Source organism: Lampetra planeri, chromosome 2 (assembly GCF_965212315.1).
Source record: "Lampetra planeri chromosome 2, kcLamPlan1.2.h2, whole genome shotgun sequence".
Classification (NCBI taxonomy): Eukaryota; Metazoa; Chordata; class Hyperoartia; order Petromyzontiformes; family Petromyzontidae; genus Lampetra; species Lampetra planeri.
This window is the reverse complement of record NC_136108.1, coordinates 24365803-24389752: the sequence shown is the minus strand read 5'-3', so window position 1 is coordinate 24389752 and position 23950 is coordinate 24365803. Positions and strand designations below refer to the sequence as shown.

General features: G+C 46.5%; 1 protein-coding gene and 1 long non-coding RNA gene across 8 annotated transcripts in view; one reads left to right on the top strand and one right to left on the bottom strand.

Moving 5' to 3' along the window:
• The first annotated feature begins 3642 nt into the window (after nt 1-3642).
• LOC144730612 (uncharacterized) lies at nt 3643-8244 on the top strand. Its single transcript, XR_013587820.1, has 2 exons — nt 3643-4370; nt 4770-8244. It is a non-coding gene; the product is annotated as an uncharacterized LOC144730612 (long non-coding RNA).
• The window catches only part of LOC144730536 (protein 4.1-like), a 70146-nt gene continuing 54244 nt past the window's right edge, over nt 8049-23950 (bottom strand). For 3 of the 7 annotated variants that reach the window (XM_078611253.1, XM_078611255.1, XM_078611259.1), the window contains 8 exons: nt 19033-19080; nt 17611-17676; nt 16389-16574; nt 13621-13752; nt 12595-12693; nt 10705-10785; nt 9925-10042; nt 8049-8434 (listed from right to left, as the gene is read on the bottom strand). In XM_078611253.1, coding sequence (XP_078467379.1) covers nt 8430-8434; nt 9925-10042; nt 10705-10785; nt 12595-12693; nt 13621-13752; nt 16389-16574; nt 17611-17676; nt 19033-19080 — 735 coding nt within the window. In that variant the 3' untranslated portion in view covers nt 8049-8429. The remainder of the gene's footprint in view (nt 8435-9924; nt 10043-10704; nt 10786-12594; nt 12694-13620; nt 13753-16388; nt 16575-17610; nt 17677-19032; nt 19081-23950) is intronic. The other 4 variants (XM_078611256.1, XM_078611260.1, XM_078611254.1 and 1 more) reach the window with 2 other exon arrangements.

The window sequence follows — 23950 nt, the reverse complement described above, 5'->3', positions numbered from 1 at the left end:
TTGTTGTTTTCCTGCCTTGCCCTAGCTTTCATTTAATGTTGAAAAATCGGCAGGAATGTATATACTTACGCAATTTATACTGATACAGTATACCTTATCTATTTGTATTTATTTGTTTTCGTGACCTGCTTAACGTTACTCTATTTTGCCCTCATATCGGGTTTGTTTTGTATTGTGCTGTTATAGTAGTAGGTTTTTACCCTTTTACCAGTTTAAAAGGGTAAAAACCTACTACTATATTTTGCCACTGGTAAAAGAGATCTCATAGTATTGTGCTGTTTTTTGTAACTTGCTGACACGCCACCTACTGGACATCTGTGAAAAGTGGCTTTATAGCTCATCGGATGCCTCCTCCAGGATTAAAAATAAATAACGATTCTGATTCTGACCGTCGGAATCATCAGCCGCTGTGCCCGGTGTGTCGGGGGTTTCCTACCTTCGGGAGGCTCGACGTGAGAGTGGCCGCCGTGTGCGAAGGGACCCGAGTTATTGACCACAAACGAGTGATCAATGATAACTCAGTCGATTGATCGACTGAATCAACATTACGCATGACGCCATCTCGCAACGTCGCACGGCGTGCGCCGCGTGACATACTCTTTCATTGTGCGGATTGTTACTTTATCGCAACATTAAATCAAGGCCAAATCATGTTGGAAACTGCGAAAGAATCCATGCGTATGGTACGATTTTTCTACCTTGTATTGCATTTTGAAACTCTTGCTCAATGTCGTTTGCTTCTGTGGTGGTTTCACGCACTTATTTTGAGAAATACTTTGAGGTGTCTCTCACGAAAGGCGTTGACTTGTAGAGTCTCGATGCTGTTCAAAATCTGAATCGTAACTTTAGACTGGAGGAGGAATCCGATGAGCTAAGGAGCTCTTTTTCCCAGATGTTCAGTAGGGGCGGGTCGGAAAGCTACAGTAAGTAACTGTAGTAGCTGGCAGTAATACACTAATATATGCATAGCAGTTCTTCCGATTAGCACGGTTGACTACGTACGGTGTGAAAGAACTTCAACATACAGTTACAATAAAAACAAACAAAAGGCGTGCAAAATAGAGAAAAAGGGAAAGCAAGTCACGAAAACTAAATAATAAATAAAGTATGTAAGTACAAATGGCATAAGTACATTCTGATTTTTTAACAATAAATGCAAGCTCTTTGGGTCTTTCGGTAAAGTCACGTAGATAGAAAAATAAAAAAGTGATTTTTTAAAAATATATTTTTTCTATTTACGTGACTTTACCGAAAGACCCAAAGAGTATGAATTCCTGCAGTCACGAAAGCTTTAAGTCAAGAAATAAATGCAAGCTTGGACAAGGCAGCAAAACAACGAAATAGTCCCAGACCACACCAAGACAACACACACAAGTCCCTCAATACGGTTGCACATTGACATTCTAAGTTTATTGTCAAAAGGTGCTAAGAATGCCACGTTGAAGTAACTTGGAAGTTTGGAACAGTATGTGCCAGAACGTAATTGTCGAGATCACAAAAAAACCACGAGATAGTGATGAGTAGGGTACGTGTGCAGCAGGCAGGTTGGAGCAGGGCAAGTGTGGGGGCCGACGTCCAGCTCCCCGTGAGCGGGGGGCGGGGCGCGACGTCCACCCCCTCCACTCCCCGCTCCTCCTCGTCGGCGCCTCTCGCCGGGCGCCCGCCGATCGGGTGATCGCCACCCCCCGCGCCAGCGCCCTCTCTGAGGTCAAAACTGTCACGTTACCATACATAGCAGGCGTGACCAAAAAGATCTCCAAAATTCTAAACAAACATAAGATCCAAGTCCGATTCAGTACAGTACATAAAATCCGTGATCTAATTCCATCTGTGAAGGATGTCATCCCTGACTTGCAATACCCTGGTGTCTATAAACTGAGTTGCAGCTGTGGTGACTGTTACATTGGGGAAACGAAACGTCATGTCTCTGATCGTGTCCACGAGCACAAGTCAGATTTGAAACACGGCAAAATTGAGTCTTCCGCCGTTGCCGATCATTGCTACAACGCGGTGGGCTCTCATGATATTGTTTTCTCCGAGACTAAGGTGCTCTGCAAACCCTCTGGCTACCATCAAAGGTTTGTACACGAAGCCATTCAGATATACAAACACAGACATAATTTCAACCGTGATGATGGGTACAAACTTAGTAACCATTGGAAAGAAGTTATCAACCATGCAAAAAAGATTTAACTACACATTTTTGGACCATCTTATCTGACAGGCACTATTTTACTCTACCGAGTGTTAACATCCCCAGCGTTTAACAGTATTCTCCACCAGCATAACAAAATGCGGCTTAATCGTATTTAATTAATTTACCCACCCAGCAGCATAACAAAAAGCAGTACTTGACCACTTCACAACTCCTCCTCCCCCGCGGCCCTTCCTGGCTCCTCCCCCCTTAACAACTATATAAGGTCGTACCTCTTGGGACTTCTCTTCACTTGATACAGATATTTTGCTGTGACAGTTTCACCTGAAGACGGAAGCTTGTGCTGCCTCCGAAACGTCGTGATTGTATTGTTTTTTGTATTTTAATTTCATTTTTTACCTACGTGACTTTACCGAAAGAACTAAGAGTATGAATCCTTGCAGTCACGAAAGCTTCAAATCTAGAATCATTGTGGTTGGCCCAGGGAACCTTTTCTTTTTGCGCCCATACAATTTTAAGCCAATTTAGGGGCACCGCAATGTAACCTGTCCTTTGGGGGTCGGTCAATCCTGGCACTGGGAAACCGTGGGACTCTCCCCCTAGGGGCCCTTCGGATTAAAACCCGATGTGCCAGGCATCCCCACGCCAGTACACTATATATGTGGGTGCGCTGCGTGTGGGTGTGTGTTTAGTGCGGGGGGTGGGAGAGAGTCGCGGCAATTGCGGAGTTGCTCCGCGGTCGTGGCACCACACAAGCCACCATGACAGCAAAGCTGTCAGCCCATAAGATTTATCCCGTGTTCTTGTACAGGGAAATTGAGTTTCAGGTCCATACGGCATACAACCGTTTCAATATGGGCCAAAAAATATTTTTGTCTATTTGTTTGTGTTTCTCCCTCGTGATGGGACTTTGTAGGATAAACGTTGAGATTTATAAGGGCACGGGGTGACCAATAAGGTCTGAATGGGGCTGTAATAAGGTAGGCACTGATAGGGGGTCGACAGGTATGTGACAGGTTCTGGAGTGGCTCCACGGGGAACCGAAAGGGAAGACGACTCAATAACCACAGACGGTCGTCAGCGGTGAAGAACATCTCTGGGCAATGTAGGCAGAAGCTGTCCCCGTCATACTGCACACTACTTCTACTACTGCCAATCGCCTTACCGTGATTGTGCAATAACCTTATGGTATTGCGCAATCACAATATTGGGTACACTGGGATTGAATCAGAATCTCTATTGGGATTGGAGGGGCGGAGAGAGGACGGGCGAGGAGAGGAGGGGTGGAGAAAGAAGGGCGGGGAGAGGAGGGACTGGGGCGGGGAGAGGCGGGGTGGGGTGGGGAGAGGGGGGTGGGGAGAGGAGAGGCAGGAAGAGGGGCGTGGAGAGGGGTGGGGAGGCGGGGTGGGGAGGCGGGGCGGGGAGAGGAGGGGCGGGGACAGGGGGGCGGGGTGGGGAGAGGAGGGGCGGGGCGAACATGGGCGGGGAGAAGGGGTGGGGCTTGGCGGGGAGGAGCCATTAAATAATTACTTCTTACCCATTGAACTTATGTAGATCTTCCGAATGTAATACGGCACTGTCACTACTGGTGACCACTTCTGGAAGACTTATCCGTGAAAAAAACTGCCGATAATTCGTGTTTGGATGAATTCAGTGCCTGATATGGCCAGACGTCTCATCTTTAACTGTGAAAATCATGGCTTGGGAGGATGAATTAGTGCCTTAGTAGACGGATAAATCCATAATAGAGGTGTTTGGGGTTAGATCGCGTAAATATAAAAATGTGTCGTTAAAACCCGCCACCACCCGACACAGCCAACTAGTGACGAATTGTCACGTAAACAGAACGTGACAATCCGTCACTAGTACAGCACCCACCGGTGTGTTGGAGAGCCAAGCCACAACATGTACAATCTAAGTACGACGTTTCGCCAGTAATTACAACTAGCTTAATCAGGCGACAGCCAGAGCTAGTTGTAATTACTGCCTGCCCTCGGTGGCCCTCGGCCAGCAGTGTGCACCGCGTATTTTACCACGCTACACGTGTTAGATGGATAAATGTCCACTAGACCGGTGTACAAATGTACCGTTCTGAATGTGCTAACGCGTGTCTTTTACAGAGGGCGATCTTCTCCAGCTGAAGCCGACGTATGCTGAGCTACTGCAATGGGAGATGGGAGTCCCGCTAAAAAAGACGGCCTGAGACAATCAATAGGCAAGACCCCTAAATGATCCCACTCACGTGTAGTAAGCACTGCACTGGTAAACGTGTATATACGACGGATATGCCTGCCGATTCTCAAGTCATCAGACATCCAAAAAGACCGAATCCTTCATACACACAGAGGCGCGGACTGGTCCTCCAGTCCATGAAAAATAACAACACATCTACGGTATATTCCCTGGTAAATATCACAGTAGCAATGATTGGGGTTTAAAGGGGGAGGGAGGGTAGACTCGCCCCCCTTCCCGGGAGGAGGCGACATCTAAGCCACCAGTCTCGCCGTCTTTAAACTCGCACCGTAGTCCACCAACATCCATCGACGACACTCAACGGACCCAACCAACGTCCTGCCGCTGCTGCAACTCTCCCCCACCCTCCTCCACCCTGCAGGCTGCAGCTCTCGAGGAGTAGAAGGGGGCAGGAGTCGGTGGTGGGCCCCAGAGGTCCGCGAAGAGAGACAAAGGCGGTGTGGGCGCCACTGCGGGCCCTGCTGCGTCCATGCAAGCAGAGTCACTGACCTTCACTCGTCTGTGTTGTTGTTATGTGTTTGTCGTCGTTGTTCAAAGTTTGTGTAGAATCGGAATCGTGAAGCTTCCCCTCCGTAGTGCTCGCTTTAATTGCACTACCACGCGCGGTTTAACCCAACGACTCCTTTACCAGTCCCACCCCAATGATGTTACCGGCCACAGGCATCACCACCGCGCCGAGGCATCATCTCCTGTCGCTCCCTCTAACTCCACAGTACACGTGGCACCACTCCAACAACCTGCCAACGCGCTGAGGGCATCCCCCTGGCAGGCTACCAGAGCCGTGCCTCACCAGAACCACCCTTCCTTGAGCTTATTGTAATCTACCGAAGGTGGAATATCGACGTCCCACCCAAATAACATCCAGTCGACAAATGCCCCCTTCATGTATAGTGACTGTAACAACACCGGTCCGCCCGCTCTGCAGTTCTGTATAGTATTTGGGCGCCATGATGGGGAGATGTTAACTACCTCACCTGATATGCAAGTGGTCGTGGATTCGATCTCGACCCTGACGCCTGTATATCTGCAGTTTGCATGTTCTCCACGTGGTCGCGTTGTCTTTTCTCCGGATCCTCCGTTTTTTCCATCAGCATTTGGAAACGTGCGTTTAGAGTATTTGGTTGCGAGAAATGTCCACATGATAAGCCACTTCGTTGAGCTATCCTTTGTGGCCAGGTCGTTTCTCAAAAAGAGCTGTATAGCTCAGTGGGCCTTACCTGGTAAAATAAAAAAAGTTTAGTTTTTAGGATTTCACTATCTTCTGTTCTGTTGTGGCTGTTGGGCCCACACCAATGTTACTTGTTCACCCCTGGTGACTTCTCATTGCCTCCTGTAACCACAGCACGTCTCTCGGTGCTGAGCAAGCACCCTGACACCGTGCCCACGACAACCTTCAGAGTTCTTACCCTGACCATCAACCGCTTTCCTAAACACGTCTTGCTCGTGTGGTCGATTGACCTCTTAATATTGCCATTATTCCATTCTCGATTATCTTCATGAACAATGTGTACACGTGCGATAAGAAGCGAATGGGGTCTGTAATTCGAATCAGTTTCGTGTCACCCTTGTGCAGTGGGAAGTATCGCTCCACGATCGAGGCGTTGCGTCTCTGTGCACGCTTTTTCCATTGCGGTACATTCCACACAAATCGCGATAAGAGGCACCTGATAATTTGAAAGTGATGTGCTTTGTTGGATTGTGTGAGACAATGTGTTTAAATTGTAATGTGTACAACGCATGAATTGGTAAAATAATAGGCAGTTTCAAATATTTACACTTTAACAAAAACAATTCAATTCACTTTTAGTTACGGAACCTCGTGTAACGCGAGACATGCGTTCCGGAAAAACAACGCCTAAGTCAAATCGCGCTGTATGAAGCCTATTTTCCCATAGATATACATGTTATTAGCACAGTTGGCTACGTATGGTGTGAAAGAAGTTCAACATACGTTACAAGGGCAGATGCATTACCGAATAATAAAACATAATAATAAAACATTTAATAATTTTAGCCCTGCATTATCTTCATGAACAATGTGTACACGTGCGATAAGAAGCGAATGGGGTCTGTAATTCGAATCAGTTTCGTGTCACCCTTGTGCAGTGGGAAGTATCGCTCCACGATCGAGGCGTTGCGTCTCTGTGCACGCTTTTTCCATTGCGGTACATTCCACACAAATCGCGATAAGAGGCACCTGATAATTTGAAAGTGATGTGCTTTGTTGGATTGTGTGAGACAATGTGTTTAAATTGTAATGTGTACAACGCATGAATTGGTAAAATAATAGGCAGTTTCAAATATTTACACTTTAACAAAAACAATTCAATTCACTTTTAGTTACGGAACCTCGTGTAACGCGAGACATGCGTTCCGGAAAAACAACGCCTAAGTCAAATCGCGCTGTATGAAGCCTATTTTCCCATAGATATACATGTTATTAGCACAGTTGGCTACGTATGGTGTGAAAGAAGTTCAACATACGTTACAAGGGCAGATGCATTACCGAATAATAAAACATTTAATAATTTTAGCCCTGCATTTCCAAAATACATATAAATGCAATACGTAATAACATTGCAACAAAATACTTAGTAAGGAGTTTAATTACACGTAATAGTAATCAAGATTAAAAATATTACTTACAAAGATGACTTAATGAGTAACTTCAGGGCTTCTTGAACGTTTCCGTGGTCTGCTTCTACTCAGAGCTACGGCGGCAGTGCCCAGCACGTGACTCTGGGCACTGCCATGACACGGAGACGCCATCAGAAATATTGAAAGAAAACAAATCAAACATTTTATATAAAAAATGGGGTTACGTCTTTTTCTTGAGCGCGTAACTGTGAAACCCGCAGCGTAAGTGCGAAGCTTGTCCCTAAAAGATGAATCGCGTAACTACGAATTCGCTTTCCGGGCCGGGTCAGGGGAGAGCGGTGCATTAACCACAATACTTGTGGTCAAAATGCAAACAAAAAAACGTACTCTGATAATATATGCATTGTCTTTGAAACTGATTGGTCCACACCAGAGACAGCTTTCTTTTGAGCCTCGTCTCAAACGGTGTTAGATCAGAGGAAGCCAAAAGGCGTTTGCATTCTGACCACAAGCATTGTGGTTAATGCAGACATGATTCCTTGTAAAAGTTTTCAGTTTGGTGTTTTAACAACTTAACACCTGTTTTGTTGCCAGATAAAAATGGGAAAAACCTATTCTCATATTTTGGTACTGGCAAAGGAGGTCCCATGATGATTTTATTTATGTTACGGTCATTGTAAGACATAGCCCTTTTGAATGCAGTTATTGTTGTTTACTCCAATTTTAACGAGTTCATCTCACGGGGTAAGCACCCATAAGCTTTGAATATGGGGAACATGTAAGCCCACGAAATGCAGTATGTTTCTGTTACTCCGCTGTATTGCTGTGATGAAGCTGCCGATTCTTATTTGTGTTTGTGCTCCATTACAAATGCACTCCCTTATGCTTGACGCCTCTGAGAGGGGCACACTGCCAGCGTGTGTTCTCCTCTGCTTAAGGTCACATTGGTCGTTGCCTGTTTAACATTTTCAATGTCCCACGTAATTTACATGTACGGAGCATTTGAGAGTGTTCCTGATTTTAAATACTCAGGACAACTGTGAATAGATATACTGCATATTTTATTGGAAGCAAAAGTTTTTAACAAGCCTTGGCATATGTTGACGTAGCGTGAACCACAAAAAATTGCATACAATATGTAAATCAAAGTGTTATATAAAAAAACGTGTAAGGTACGGACAATTTATATTCTAAAATGCACTCATCTACTTCATTATAAACATTTTTTTTGATTTTTATTTTATAAAGTGTTTTTTAAACTGAAAATTACAAGTTACCCCCCACCCCCACCACACTATAACTACTCATCCTCCCGTGCAAAGCGTCGAGTATGAAGCCCGGAGTTTCCATCCCGCGGGACGGCTCCCAACAGCCGAAACGCGATCGCCGGGGTGCTGTCGTCATGATCCATTCACTTCATCACTCACTCTGTGAAAAAAAAAATGCACAGTTAACCTTCACACAATCATCGCCTTCAAACATAACCTAAGCTCGCCGTGTGTGCTCCGTGTCGTCTACATGCATGGCCACTTTACATTTATACCATGACATTGTACCGTGAAGAAGAAAACCTTCTTCACGAAGAAAACACCCAGCATCTCAAATCACAAAAGCAAGTATTTAGATATGAATGATAAAGGGGACATCATAGTCAATGTCAATGCAACATTTCAGTCTATCTCTCTGACTCGCAGTCACACAGGCATTATTCCTGTCTAAAACACCCATCTTTAATGACTATAGTTGACCTTTAAACTCTTCCAAAGTAGTGCACGAAGGCTTTCGTGACCAATATTATTCATAGTACAGTTTTTGGGTTAGCTTGCGTAAATACAAATGTGTCGTTAATCCACCGCCACCCGACAGCCACTAAGTAAGGTTTGTCACGTGAACAAAACAATTCTGGAAAATCGCCTGATGAAGCTGGTTGTAATCACCAGCGAAACATTGTACTCAATTGTACATTTTGTGAGTTGACTTTCCATCACACCGATGCGCTTAAGTAATGGCCATTTGGCACGTTTTGTTCACGTGACAAATCTTACTAATTGGCTGTGTCGGGCGTTGGTGGCATAACGACATAACTAAAAAATATGAATCATGAATAGTGCACAAAATTGGTCAAATATTCACTGTTGACATACCAAGTCTTGTGACCTCACAACCTCCTGGTTTATGCACATTACGACTACAGTATTTTTCAGCCTAGGTCTATCAAAATTGTGCAGTATATGGTAATAAAGTCCTACACAATACCGGTACCACATCTCAGTAGAAATCAATTCCTGCTCCCTAAACCCTGATGCGAATTCCTGGAATTTCAAGGTAGAATTTTCTGCAGAAGTGATCTGGCATAAGAGTTTTCATTCACCACTTTTTTGCAGAAGGTTCACAGTTCTATTCTAGCAGCTGCTCTGGTTAATACTGCAGGTGCATGAACCAAAAACATCCATGCTGTCTGCTTCATAGTGGACGTTAAAGACGCAACATGAGGCCATTCTGTGCCAACGGCATGATCCACATTTGTCAAATTTGAAATATTACCCGCAAATTACTCAAATGGGATAGAATACAGCAACCATCGCCCCCTCCTGAACAAAAAGAATGGCAGCAACATCCTGAAAAAAACACATGATACTCAGGCTTTCCTGGGTAAACAAGCATACTAATTATTAGGTGTGTAATGGACATTTGACAAAGAGTCAGGGTTTGTAAGCCATGTCTCTTTCTGGTTATATTATCAGCGTTTCTTCACAAGATGTCCATATGCGGCAGCACAGCTACTGTTGTGTGTGGTGTTTTACGATGCCTTGCACGGATGAAGGAGTTATAACGGTTTACCCACAAGGACACAAGAAGATTCTGGCCCTTCCCGTAATAATGTCCCAGCATTGGCTGTAGACTTTCTGTGGACCTACCGGGCACTGCGTTATCCCGGTCATCCTCCACTACTTCACTCTCCTTATGGACGACCACTCTGGTGACTGACATTCCTGGGTGCTGCTTCTTTGCTTCCTTGATGGCCTCAACTAGGGCCTACACAAAACGCAAATTTAAGTTAAGGCGTTTCAAGAATGATGTTCATTCGGTATATATACGAGTAATAAATCACCATATTACTCTGCCCACGTACAAGCCACACGTCATACACATCACGATCCGTGTATATGATCCAACTATCACACACAAGTCCTGTTGGTTTCTTTCTTCCAGTGCCTGATCAATGCTGGACACATCCGTTCATCTAGTTCTGAAGTCACTTCAATAGGCCTCTTATCTACACCAGATGGCACAGTTGTATACGTGTCCTGCAAACACAGTGTTCGTGACACGATAATATAAAACAGATTTTTAATTCTCAGAACTGAAATCTGTCAAATTAGATTCGAAAGCAAATTCAGTACAGTATCGCTTTTTTGTGAATTTGTTTTGACAGCCAACTTGAGAACATCAACTCGGCGCAGTGAGAACCCAATTTAAATTCCAGGCTGCTGAAACTCCGATTCCCATGCAGGAACTCAGCGGTCCTGGTTCAAGGCTTGACTTGGAATAAGCTCCTGAGCCATCCAGCCACAGCTTACCTGCGTATTTCCATTCTAGAGAAATTGAATGCTTTCATTTTAACTTCTCCCACGAGTATAAAAAACACAATTCCTTGAACAAGGAATGAAACAGAGTTACAATGGTTTGTGTTGTACCTGATCGTGGTCCATTGTTTCATCTCCCGCAATCACAATCCTTTTTTCAATTCTTGTTTCTGAAATGCCATCTTTCACAATCTGTCAAAACGACAGATGTAAAATCCAGGTGAGCTTTGCTAAATAATACATTTCATAAATCTAATTATTCGTGCCATTCTTATCGCGCAAGGCTTTTCAGAAACTGCAGTGGTGATGTCGCTGGTTGTAACTACCGGCGAAATGTCACAGTACTCGAATTGTAAATGTTGTTGGATTTCTCTCCAACATGCCGGTGTGCTGTACTAGTAACGAATTGGCATGTTTTGTTTAGGTGACAAAGCTTACTAATTGGCTGTGTCGGGTGGTGGCAGGTTTAATGGCACATTTATATATTTACCCGATGTAACTAAAAAAAAACCTCTGTTATGGATATAATAGTTTTAGTTTAGAGTAATTTGCGGGTCATTTTCTAATTTGGCAAATTTGGACTGTAGTGGCGGTCAGCGCATGACAGCCCCCTCATTTGAATGACAACACGGGATCTTAAAACGTCCACTGTGAAGTGGGCAGTGCCGAGTACTTTACGGTTAATACACCCCGCAGCAATAGCCTGGGGTGGCCTGGCTATTATTCAAACCACGGGCCTCTGCAACACAAGTGTTGAACGAAAGGTGCCGTTGGACCATATCAATGCCCCATCAACAAAACGTTCCAAAGTAACAAATTGCAATTTACAGCCGGCCTGAATGACAGCGAAGCTGATGCACCAACAAACATAGACAAAGATCCCCGTATCGCCTTAATAAACTGTTTGGGCAAGTTCTGTTAGCGAGCACCTTTGAAGGCCTGCACGGTACACGAGGGGGTGGGTGGCCAACACCACACTCGGCCGTCTTTGTCTCTTGAGTGGCGATATTTACACACCGCACTAGGTACTAATTTGAGGCTGAGTCGACCTAGGGGAGGCCCAGGACTCGTTCAGATAATTGTCACTGGTGATGGCCGTAAGCGGGAATTTTATTTGGATGGCCAGGTTCGTAGTGCAATATGCTAACCGCTACACTGATGCACCGCGCACTTTGTCACATGTTACTCTGCCGATTGTAATGGCCTCCCCCAAATCCCACAGCTGCAAATTTACAAAAATTCAAAGTCAGTGATGAAATTTCCATATTCCGATGGTATAGGAGCCAGTGTCTCCAGGTTAACGATAACTTTAGAGTTGTGGTACCGATTTTATTGACACGTTAGGAACGATTGTGTGAGCTGAACCCCCAGCTGAGAATTGCAAATTCAACCTTTTCAATGCATGGGACATTCTAACACTGTGTCAAACTGGTGGGACAGCCGCTAACTTGAGGTGATGCAAAATTCAATTTCCAAACCCCGTACTCATCCACAACATGGACCACATTAACCCAAAGCTCAGGCCCTTCTAGTGGTTCCAAAATACATCCTCAGTTAACTACAGGTCCGATATTTACAAGAAAAAGCAACTGAAGGTTGTATTTACTTATTATTATTATTACTATATGGCCTTATTTAAAAAGATTGAAATTGTTTACATATTTCCCAAGGTACAGGTGTCCCCGTCCTCTTTATGGTATTTTTGAGGTGTGGTTGCACATACGGTGGCTACACTGTCAGTAAAAGGCAGTGTAGACATTTTCATTGTTGTACAGCACTACACCCCAACGTCTACGCTCGCCGCCATCGCTGACACGCGCTGACCAGCGGAGTGAAGGTCTAATAATCCCCACGACCCGCCCTGCACGGGGAGGCCCTCACCTGACAGTGGCTTGCCAACAAGTCTGTACCCGTGCATATATATTATAATATTTATAAGAATATATAAATTTAAATTGTATTTCGATTGCGTTGGAAGTGCAAAATTGGCAATTGTCTTACCTTGGTGATGTGCGTCGTAGTGGATGTACACACGGACTCCGAGGTGATGGTCTGGGCACTCATCAGTGTCCCCGCCTGCCCCTCAGCAATGCCCTCGCTCTGCGCAACGTAAAAATGTTCATCAAGTCAACGTGTGGAGAAAATGCAATGGTCGGTCGGTCGCGTTTCCTGGGTATTGAGAATTCCCCCCACCCCCCCTCCCTCGTGTTTAAATCGCACAACAAGGAAACCGCGTTGCTCTTTTGCACTCCTCGCGAATGCCTGGGTCGAAGCACTGCGTGCTAGACATCGTTACGACACACACAGGATAACCACCACCGCGCTTCACACCCTACTCACCTGTAATTGAACCCATTCATTTATAATTAACCACAGCTTTGGCTTTGGATGTATGTGTCAAAAGTACAGTTATCCCTCGATTTACGAAAGGGATGCAGTTCTTAAAAAAAGACGCGTAAAACGAAAATTCGTAAACCGGAACCGCTTTTCCCATCGCTTTAACACTAAAAATGAGTAATGTTTCGGACAGTCATTCTAACTCTACTCCTAAACTAAAAATATACACCTACATTACTTTTCACGATCCAATAAGAATAAGGAACATACATATTAAAACGATCGAATACTAATTAATTGAAAACTAAATTAATTAACTATTTTAAGGAAACTCGACAAAAGATCTGCTGCATGTTTGAATAACTGGCAAGGTGATGTGGAGGCGTTCTTGGTGCACTGCAGGGACACCGTGATGCTGTCGCGGATGGCACTGAAGCCTCCCGGATTGGCTTCTCGTTTGATGATCTCACGGCGCGCGGCCGTAGTGAAATTTCGTTCACGCGGAAATTCGATATTGTTAATCCGAAATTTCGTACGCTGAATGTTCGTAATTCGAGGGACACCTGTAACTATACCACGAATGGCAACGAACAGCAACAATGACCAAGGTTAATTGACAATATTGGTCGCGAAAGCCTATGCGTTAAAATGAACGACTAAGGTGTGTACTGGTCCATGGCAAGCAGATACCTTGGGTGTCTCGTAAGTGACAGTGCGGGTGACCAGCTGCTGCTGCTGTGAGGGTGAGTCAGCTGCTGCTCCTGAGCTTGCCCCCTTGGACGTCAGGACCCGCGAGCCACCCTGACTCCACGATTCTGTTGTCTTAAAGCGGCACAAACAAAACAACAACAGCGATACCTCCGGCGTCACTGCTGAGAGTTCATTTCCTACTCACGACGGACGGATTCTTCTCACGCCAAATTGTAATGAATGGTTTTGCCAATTCACTGCGTGTTACTGCTCTCTCTCTGTTCCGTATGGTTATTCCTGTGATTACACTTCGCCGTCACATTTGGCCATGATCATAGACCCTTGATTGGCTGTTCACATCCTGGCAAGGCGCATTGGACTTTGACGAAGAGGTAATTTCCCCTCGTGGGCTGCAGAAGAGTCCGCATGAGGGCCGCTTAGGCCGTATCAATATTTAGCTGGAGGGAGTGAGAAGCAATGCAAGAGGAGACCGTGTCAAGGCAGGGTGCGAGTGTGCACAGGGAGGCTAACCATCGAAAAACGACGGTCACCGCATCGTGCGCGTTCACATGTGTTTCTGCGGGCGTCTGGAACGCTCTTTCTTCCGATATTAGGAAGCCACTGGAGCTATGCACTTTTAAAGCTGGATTGAAAACTAAATTCTTTAGAACAGTTTTTTGTGTTTAGTTTGTTGTCCTACCGCCGCACCTCTGATAAGCACAGTTGGCTACGTACAATGCGAAAGAAGTCAAACATACATACATGTGACTCCATAATGTACCAAGGCCTCTAGATTGGAGCACGTGTTTACTCCAAATCAGCAACTCGGGACCAAGTGAAACTGTGAGGTTGATGTAAGAATTATTTTGACAATCCTCCCCGTAGATTTGGTTCCAACTTGATTTGAAGTTTTCGTGACTGCAGGAATTACTCTTAAATTTAAGTTTGTTTTCTCTCAAAATTCACACTTAACTTCTAACTTAGCAATCTTTGGAAGAACGTAATCAACCAGGCTATGCATTAAACTGTGTGTTAACCGACTCTCTGTGTTGCATTCCATTACATTTCCAAAATCTTACTAAGTTTGTTTTCTCAAACTTCCTATTTATCTCTCTAAAATTTGCCAGGCTTGTATAGGTCCATTGCTCTTTCTCTCCCCCGGCCGCTACGGGGTGGATTTCCACACAACTCTCTCATTGACATGCTAATTTCTCTACTCCAACCCCCCCCCTCCTCTCTGCCCCCCCCCTCTCTTTATTTAAGGCCTCGACATAGAGGCGTTGTTTCTCTGTGTGTCTATGTGTGTCTCTGTGTTGTCTCTCTCTGCTTGTGTATCTGTTTATATGTCTCCATGTCTGTGTTTTGTCTCTCTATCAAATTTAGCAATCTTTGGGAGAACGTAATCAAACAGGTAGGGTGTTGACTGTTGTGTTAGCCGACTCTCTATGTTGTATTGCATTATATTTCTAAGTTTGCTATGTTTGTTTTCTCATTCATTCTTACCTAATGATGGTTGCTTGTGTTGCAATCGAATCGGTGTATTCTATTTTTATTTATTTTATTTTATTTCTACGTGACTTTACGAAAGAACCATAGATCACAACTTTACCATAGGTCACAACTTTTAAAAACCATAATGTCTCTCTTATCTTCCTAAAACAGCTGCTATCACACCGATTAAAATATTTTTTTCAGATCCTGAGCTCTTCTCAAGTATGCTATCTCTCTGCTTCTGTTTTATGATTAAAATAATTGAACAGGTAACCCAGAAGGTACATTTCTTATCTTATCTTAATGTAATTCATATAGCCCATTGCCCAAGGCGCTTGACAGAGACTTAACAACGGTACAATGTGTGAATGTCACGGTGAAGATGAGGTGAATAAAATAGACGACAGGAAGTCATGGGCGAATCTGTGATGCGTGAATTAGGCGAAAGAAAAAATTGATGAGAGCAAATGATGACGAATGGATTTGGAGGGATGGGGAATGATTGGTAGCCAGCCGCAGAGAGAGATTACGAAGAGGGAACCAGGAACGGTGGTGGTGGTGGTGGTTATGAGGGGAAGATTAAGGAGATCCGTGGGATGAGCTGGGAAAAAAAAGTGAGTTTTGAGAGAGGAGCGGAAACCAGTGAGTGAAGACAGCTGCTTAATCGCCAACACCACCGTTCTGTTCAGTCTGATTTTCATGCAGAGATCTCCGTAGAGAATTGTCTGCAGCCCCATGACGGGAAATGACCTCTTCTACAAAGTTCAATGAACCTGGCCAGGACGTGAACAGCCAACCAGGGGTCGATGAGCGTGGCCAAATGTGACTGACTGCTTAGTGTAATCACAGCAATAGCCTTGTACAAACAAGACGTGCCCACTCAGGGTATTCTGCTACCCTGCTCATGTGGATGGAGCTAACAATAACATTCAAATAACTAAGCGGACAATTCGCCTCCGTCACGTAGCTGTCTCTCCACATAAAACACAACAGTGTTTGTTACAAATCCCATCAGCCACATGGCCTTCTGCGAGTGCATCACTTCCGCAACAGTGGTTAAACACAAGCAAGCTCTGGACTGCTTTCAACATTCAGTCTAATCGGCACAGAGAGGCTGGTTTGAACAATGCCAGTGTTTACAGGCAAAGGCCCTCTCTGTTGGATATGGGTCCTAGTTCAATGCAAAACTATGTAATACATAGCACCTAATGAGCAGCATGTGTGTAACACGCACATGGACACTTTTGATTTGCTCTACGCCTGCACGTGTTCTGTACCTGTGCAGTCTTTACAGTCGGGCTCTGTCCATTGTGGAACACAACCCTTCCCGGAGAGCCCGAAGACAGCCGCTTGTCCCACTCGCTGGGCATCTGCGGTGGCGGCACCGACTCCATGAAGTGTCGCTTGAGCTCGCTGATGCTCATCTTGTGCCGAGTCAGCTCCTCCTTGGTTCGACCGGTCCCCTGCAGCAGAGTCTCCACGTTAATGCAGCACAACAATCACAACAACCGCCGATTGCCACTTCTTCTTCTTCTTTCATATGTCTGAAGTAGATGTAGAGCAACAACTACAATGCCACATTCAGATGTTCAAGCCACATAACCGCGTCACTAAGTGGTGGTGACATCACCACGGTGTTCGTGCCAGGCCAGCTGCACGTTGAGGGCATGTTAAGTGTCAAACGCCCACTGGCAGGAGGGGGCGGGACAGACCCAGGTGCCATGGGTTGACTGACTGAGATGACTGGCAGATGCACCACCTTTGACCCCTACTGTGCCAACTTGCTGCGTTTTAGCTGCCTGGCGCTCCGCTCGTTGTTATGAGCATCGCTCCCCTGCTCTAATGTGGCACAGGGGCCACATTCCCATGCATTGACTTGGTCTGCATCGGAGCTCCCAGTTCCTGCCTCACTTCACCTGATAGAGTTCAATGCAAAACATGCAGCACGCATGATGCAAACAAAGCGAAAGATCTACGATGGTTACACCCAGCCAGTGACTCTGGGCGCTGCCTTGACGCGGTGACGCCATCAGGAATAAAAAAAAATACATTTAATTTTTATCATAGAAAATCTTTTTTTTGCTTAAAAAATGTTCGTTTTACAACTTTCTAGTTTTTTCTTGAGCACATAACTGTGGAACGCACAGCGCAAGTGTGAAGTTTGTATGGTACGTTTAACTTTTTTCGCACCATACGTAGCCAACCATGCTCATTTGAGGTGCGAAAAGTATGTCTATAAAATATTAATCACGTAACTGGAAACGTGCGCTATGGGAGTTGGGCGTGTTGCACGAGGGACGCCTGTACAACTCTGATGACGCTGTTTGTTGCTGGCCTTCCCCACTGGACATCTGTGATTTAGAGCTTTAGAGCTCATCGTATTCCTCCAGTCTAAATACAGATGCTGATATTCAGCTGATTTTAAATACAAATGGGAAAGCTTTGCAGCATATCTCTATGATAAATCTGTCTTTGCAAGTTGTATTTAACTTGACTTACCTCCAGCATTAGTTTGCTATGTCTCACGTATATGTTGTCACCATCTATTCTCATGATTTGATATTTCTGTAAAAGACAAAAATGGAGGGAAACATTACAACAAGTCTCAGAACAAAATATTTTCATTGCCAAATGCATTTAGAAACATGCGTTTAGACTATTTTGATTATTTCGCTGCTATACGTTTCCATGTGATAAGCCAAGTCGTTGAGCTATAATTTGTGGCCAGGTCGCTGCTGAAAGAAAAGCTGACAGCTAAGTGGGCTTTACCTGGTAAGAAAAAAAGTTTGTTTGTGATTTGCTTACCTTTCCTATACTTTGAACTCCTATCGTGTTTTTGTACTGTTTGTTGTTGTAATGTTCTGACCCGCCCCTACTGAACATCTGTGAAAAAGAGCTTTATAGCTCATCAGATTCCTCCTCCAGCATAATTTTCGAGTCTGATTCTGACAGTCGGAATCATCGGTGTGTCGGGGATGTCCTGCCTTCGGGAGGCCGGACGTGGGAGTGGCCGCGTGTGCGAAGGGACCCGAGTTAATGACCACAAACGAGTGATGAATTATAAATCATAGTGGATTGATCAACTAAATCAACTAGATCGTTGCAGCTCTATGGCCAGAGTAATAACGAGGGTTGTTAAACGATAATCAGTAAACCAGTATCATTTTCAGAATAAACTACCTACTCTGAATGTGAGGAATCAGTGAATCGTTTCCAGTGATATCTGATTCATAATTATTTTTCTTTTGATCGTTGTGTAGGTATAACGTCCAGTTTACTGCGACCCTCATCCATCCAACAGAGCCAATTATAAAACGAGTTGTCACGTGGCTAATGTGCCAATTGATTTGGTTTCCCAGCAAATGTGGAAAGGCAGGCAATGGTTTTACAATTTACTACGTAGGATTTCGTGACCAATTTTATCCATAATAGAGGGGTTTTGTTTACGTGACAAACCTTACTAATTGACTGTGTCGGGTGGTGGCGGGTTTAACGACACATTTGTATTTATGCGATCTCACCCAAAAACAAACCTCTATTATGGACGATATTTTACAATTTTATACAAAAGTAAAATAATTTATTTTTTAACAGACTCCACACAGAAAGGTGCCCAAGTTGGGAATCAAACTCAGGCCCTTGCTGTGAGGCGGAGCTGTCACTGAGCCACCCTGTCACCCAAAAGCAAATATAATCCAGTTATACAAAAAACATATTTTAACAACCCTTTTATTTGAGCAAGCCCACACACTCTTTGCAATGTATATTACCTGACTCTTTATCTTATCATATTTTCTATTGGCCCGTCAGCCAAAATATATATATCTTATTTTCCTTTTAGTGGCAACAAAAATCCTGTTTATAGTTCTACTTATTGTACCAGTGACAGAGAAGTGACAAACATTGACAGTTGCCACGCACCTTGCGCTCGCGATCATCCTCCTCCACCTCCACCTCCTCATTCTCAGACTGACACACGAACAACATTGAACATTGCAGCTCTGGTTAGAAACAGGCAGTCTTTAACTGCACCCAATGTCATCGACGGACCATATAGTAATCCACCGGGGCTTTCAAACAGAGGAACACCAAAACGACACCAACTCTCTCTCCTGAAGCCCTCTCGTCGTGGCAAGCAGACCTCGGCATTGGCATTTAGCTCCTGAACATGTTGCTGCTGCCATCATACGCAAAATTAGAATCGAATTACATGACAGTGCATTCATTCAACACCACAGTTCTAATTTAAAGTAATTTGCAAATAATGATATTTTGCTCATTGAGTCTATGCCTTTGGTCAATTCACAGACATTGCAGCGATGATTTGTTCATACAACAAGATCATATCTATTATAAGGACGAAAACCTCCAAAGCTTTTATCATATGTACATTCAAAATAACATGCTTCTACCTAAGACTGACCTCTCCAATACAAGTGTAGATGTGTAGATAACATTGTCTCTCAATTTCTGGTGGTTCCCCGTGAAGACTATACAGTATTCTATTTTTTGTTCAGCATCTTAAGATGCAGCTATATGCAGATGCTATTTTAATCCAAACGGTGTATCGTGTTGTCAGTTATCCGCGATGTAACGCACCCCGGTGTGTAATCTAAAGTAAACTCAACACACAGTTGAGTGTGAAGTATTGGAAAATGACGGCAGGAAACTCCTTGACGGGAACACACTTCTTTTATTAAATCTTGACTTGTAACAATACAACGCGTGGCCTCTCTTCTTCACACTGCACTTCTCTTGACTCTGGATTCTGTGCTGCCGGCTCTCTGTGCCTCGTGTAGACTCCGCGCCTCGGCTACACTCCTCTCTCGCCTCGTGTAGACTCTGCGCCTCTGCTACACTCTCCACTCGCCTCGTGTAGACCTCGCACCTCTCTCGCTGGCTACACCGTATGCATACTCGGCTCGTGCAGACCTTCCTCTCTCGCTGGCTACACCGTATGCATACTCGGCTCGTGCAGACCGTTCTCTCTCGCTGGCTACACCGTATGCATACTCGGCTCGTGCAGACCGTTCTCTCTCGCTGGCTACACCGTATGCATACTCGGCTCGTGCAGACCGTTCTCTCTCGCTGGCTACACACTATACATTACTCAGCTCGTGTAGACCGTTCTATCTCGCTGGCTACACACTATACATTACTCAGCTCGTGTAGACCGTTCTATCTCGCTGGCTACACACTATACATTACTCAGCTCGTGTAGACCGTTCTATCTCGCTGGCTACACACTATACATTACTCAGCTCGTGTAGACCGTTCTATCTCGCTGGCTACACACTATACATCACTCAGCTTCTACTCTCCATTACTCTCCTCTCCGGGCTCTATCTCTGCACCTTCCTCTTCATTCTTAGATGGTTCCACTTCTGCCCCTTGCTCCTCTGTGCATCACCTTATATACCCCTTCTTCCCGGGAGGCGGAGCGGATGCGGACCTCAACGTCGGCACCGCTCCTCAGTTACCCAATCCCCACGCGCTATCCTTACGATCCGGTTCCGCTCAGCGCGTGTTTCCACTCCCCGACCAATCACACCGCGCTGCTACCCGATCACTCCCTCTGGGCGCGTCACCGGCACACAGCCAATCCGCAGCACTACCCCCACCCGCGCACTGACGCCTGCTCCTCCCCGTCAGCGCGCGTCACCACACACACACCCGTACATACGCGCTGGCACACGACATATACACCCAGCGCGTATCACCACTACATCACCCCCTCCCACATAGCTCGCAGCCGGCCCGGCTGCTAACAACAACCAACCGCGACGATAAAACGACAACCAACAAAAAAAACCCCATAACCCCCCCGAGTGTGCCCCGTAACATAACACAACAACAACAACAACAACAAGAATAACTATGTACAGATTGACAATGAACCCGAAAAGTCAACAATAACACGATACGAGCAAATTCGAACGAACGCGCCCCACGTCCCTGCGACTACACGCAGTGACGAGGCGCTCCAACTGCCCCGACTCCTCACGAGGCAGGTCATGCAAAGTAGCACGACCTGGCGCGAGTCCGTCTGGCTGGTCCATCGTATGGGGCGGGACACTGACGACCGTCCGGCGGTTCCGGCCGCTCCAGACAGCGCGGAACGGGCCTGAAAGGGCCGGCCCCGCCGCGGAGATCCGGCCGCCGGTGATCGGCAGCTGTCAGTTCCGAGACACCTGGGAGCAGATCAGGCGAAAATACGTGTGGATCAGGCAGAGACATTTCCCCCTCTGGGTCGCCGGTCACGTCACACGCCCGGCCATCACGACACAAGGGGAGGCCATATGGAGGCGAGAACGGTTTCAGTCGGGAGGGGTGAACGTACCACCGGCGCTTTCCCCACTTTATCTGAACGCACTGGGGCCGTGCAACGCGCACGACCTCCACGGGTCCCCTCCACGGTCTCAACAATTTAGGCGACGTAGCCAAGGGTGCCTGAGGGCAATGCAGCCAGGCCCTGTCACCTGGTTTCCATTCGTGCATGGACACCTTCCGTGCCCGCAACCGTTCATTAGCAATTTGGCGAGCCCGCGAATTAAGCCGCGCGGCCTCCCTCGCCTCTGTCAGCTTGTGAATATTAAACTTAATATGTTCTGCCAAATTAGAATTAGTTCGTGGAGCGGACAGGCCAAGTTGCGTTTCTATTGGCGGGTCAGCTTCCCGACCGTACATCAAATAGAATGGGGAAAACCCCGTAGCTGCATGGGGGGCCATTCTATACGCAGCAAGGACTCCCGGGACCTGCAGGTCCCAATCTACATGTGCCTCGCACACCTGCTGGCACAGCATGGAAGTCAAGGTTTTGTGGAGTCTCTCCACCATCCCGTCAGTCTGCGGGTGGTACGGGGAGGTACGCACCTTCTTGGTACCCAACAGATCGCACACCTCTTGCAACAATTTACTCGAAAAATTTTTACCTTGGTCGGTCAGCAGGCGTTCGGGAGCCCCCTTGTCCAGGACATAGCCCTGGACGAAGGCATCCGTCACAGCCGCTGCCGACTGGTTAGCGAGAGGCCACGCCATAGGCCATCGGGTAAAGTATTCGACCCCCACTAACAAATATTTATTCCCTCTCGGCGTGACTGGGAAGGGCCCCAAAATATCGAGTGCAACGAGCTCGTTGGTACGCGAGACCTGAATAGATTGCAGCGGTGGATTAGCTGCCACGGCCGGTGGTTTACGCCTGGCGCACTCAACGCACCCCTTCAGAATATGCACCACATCACTTCCCATTCCCGGCCAGTAATAGTCACGCTGAAGCAGGGCAAGCGTCTTGTTAACTCCCAAGTGCAAGAGGCGTTCGTGTGCCGCCAAGACAACCCTCCCCCTCACAGCGGAAGGCACCACGAGTGCGTTCCGCCGGGACAAACTGTCCCATTTCAATAACACGCCCCGCTCAAGTACATAGGAGCCGGTACGCTCCTGGTCCCCCTCGGGACCCCCAACCTTGCGGCGCAATGCTAGCAGCGAGCTGTCCGCCATCTGGAGGCGGCCCCATTCGCTGAGCGACAGCGAGAGCAGCGAGTCCCGACCCTGAGAGGCAGTGGAATCATCCCCGATCGGTGCGCCCGCTGTCGCAGCCAGTGCCCCCATCTCCCCCGCAAGCGTCGGTTTACAGCGCGCCGATCCCGACAAACACGCGCATTCATCACAAGGCAACAACCGCGACAAGCAATCGGCATTCGTGTGTCGCAACCCCTTACGGTACGTAGTCGTAAACTGATAGTCCTGGAGGACTTCCAACCAACGCGACAACTGGCCCGAGGGCTGGGCGACCCTCAATGAATACTGTAGCGCCGCGTGGTCCGTTCGGACTGTAAAGTGACGACCATAAAGATATGGCCTAAACTGCTGCACAAAAAAAACAATGGCAAGCAGCTCGCGACGGGTGACACAGTAGCGCTGCTCCGCCGGAGACAACACCCTACTACCGTAGGCGACAACTCTTTCGACACCTCCAACGACTTGGGATAGCACCCCCCCAATGCCCGTGTTGCTAGCATCCGTGTCCAGCAAAAAGGGACTGGCAAAATCGGGATAACACAAGGGTGGGGCACCCACCAAGGCGTCCCGGAGGGAGCGAAACGCGGCCTCCTCCTCCGGTCCCCATTTGAACTTCACTCCTTTCGCCGTTAGAGCGTGCAAGGGTTTTGCAATAGTGGCGAAGTGCTCAACGAACCGCCGATAATAAGAAGCAAACCCGATGAAACTACGCACGTCGGAAACGGACGTAGGTGTCGGCCACGAACCGACACAATCCGTCTTCGCGGGATCGGTGGAGATCCCCGAAGAATCGACAATGTGACCCAAGTATCTAACGGACCTACGAAGGAGGTGACATTTGGCCGGTTTAAATTTCAACTTAGCCGATCGCATTCGCAAGAACACCCCTCTCAATCGCCGGAGGTGTTCCTCAAACGTTTTACTGAAGACAATGACATCGTCCATATAAATCAAGCATGTATCCCACTGCAAGCCCGACAAAACCAGCTCCATAAGTCGCTGAAACGTCGCTGGAGAGGAGTGAAGTCCCATGGGTAACCGGTTAAACTGGAACAGCCCCCCTGGAGTCCGAAATGCTGTCTTAGGTTTCGACTCTTCGTCGAGCGGCAACTGCCAAAACCCCGATAACAAATCAAGAGTCGAAAAATATCGCGCACCAGACAATGCATCGAGGGACTCATCCATCCTGGGGAGCGGATACGCGTCAGCCACAGAGATCTTATTCAGGCGACGGAAATCAACGCAGAATCGCAGGGACCCGTCCTGCTTCTTAACCAGCACAATAGGCGCTCCCCACGGGCTAGAGGAGGGCGAAATAATA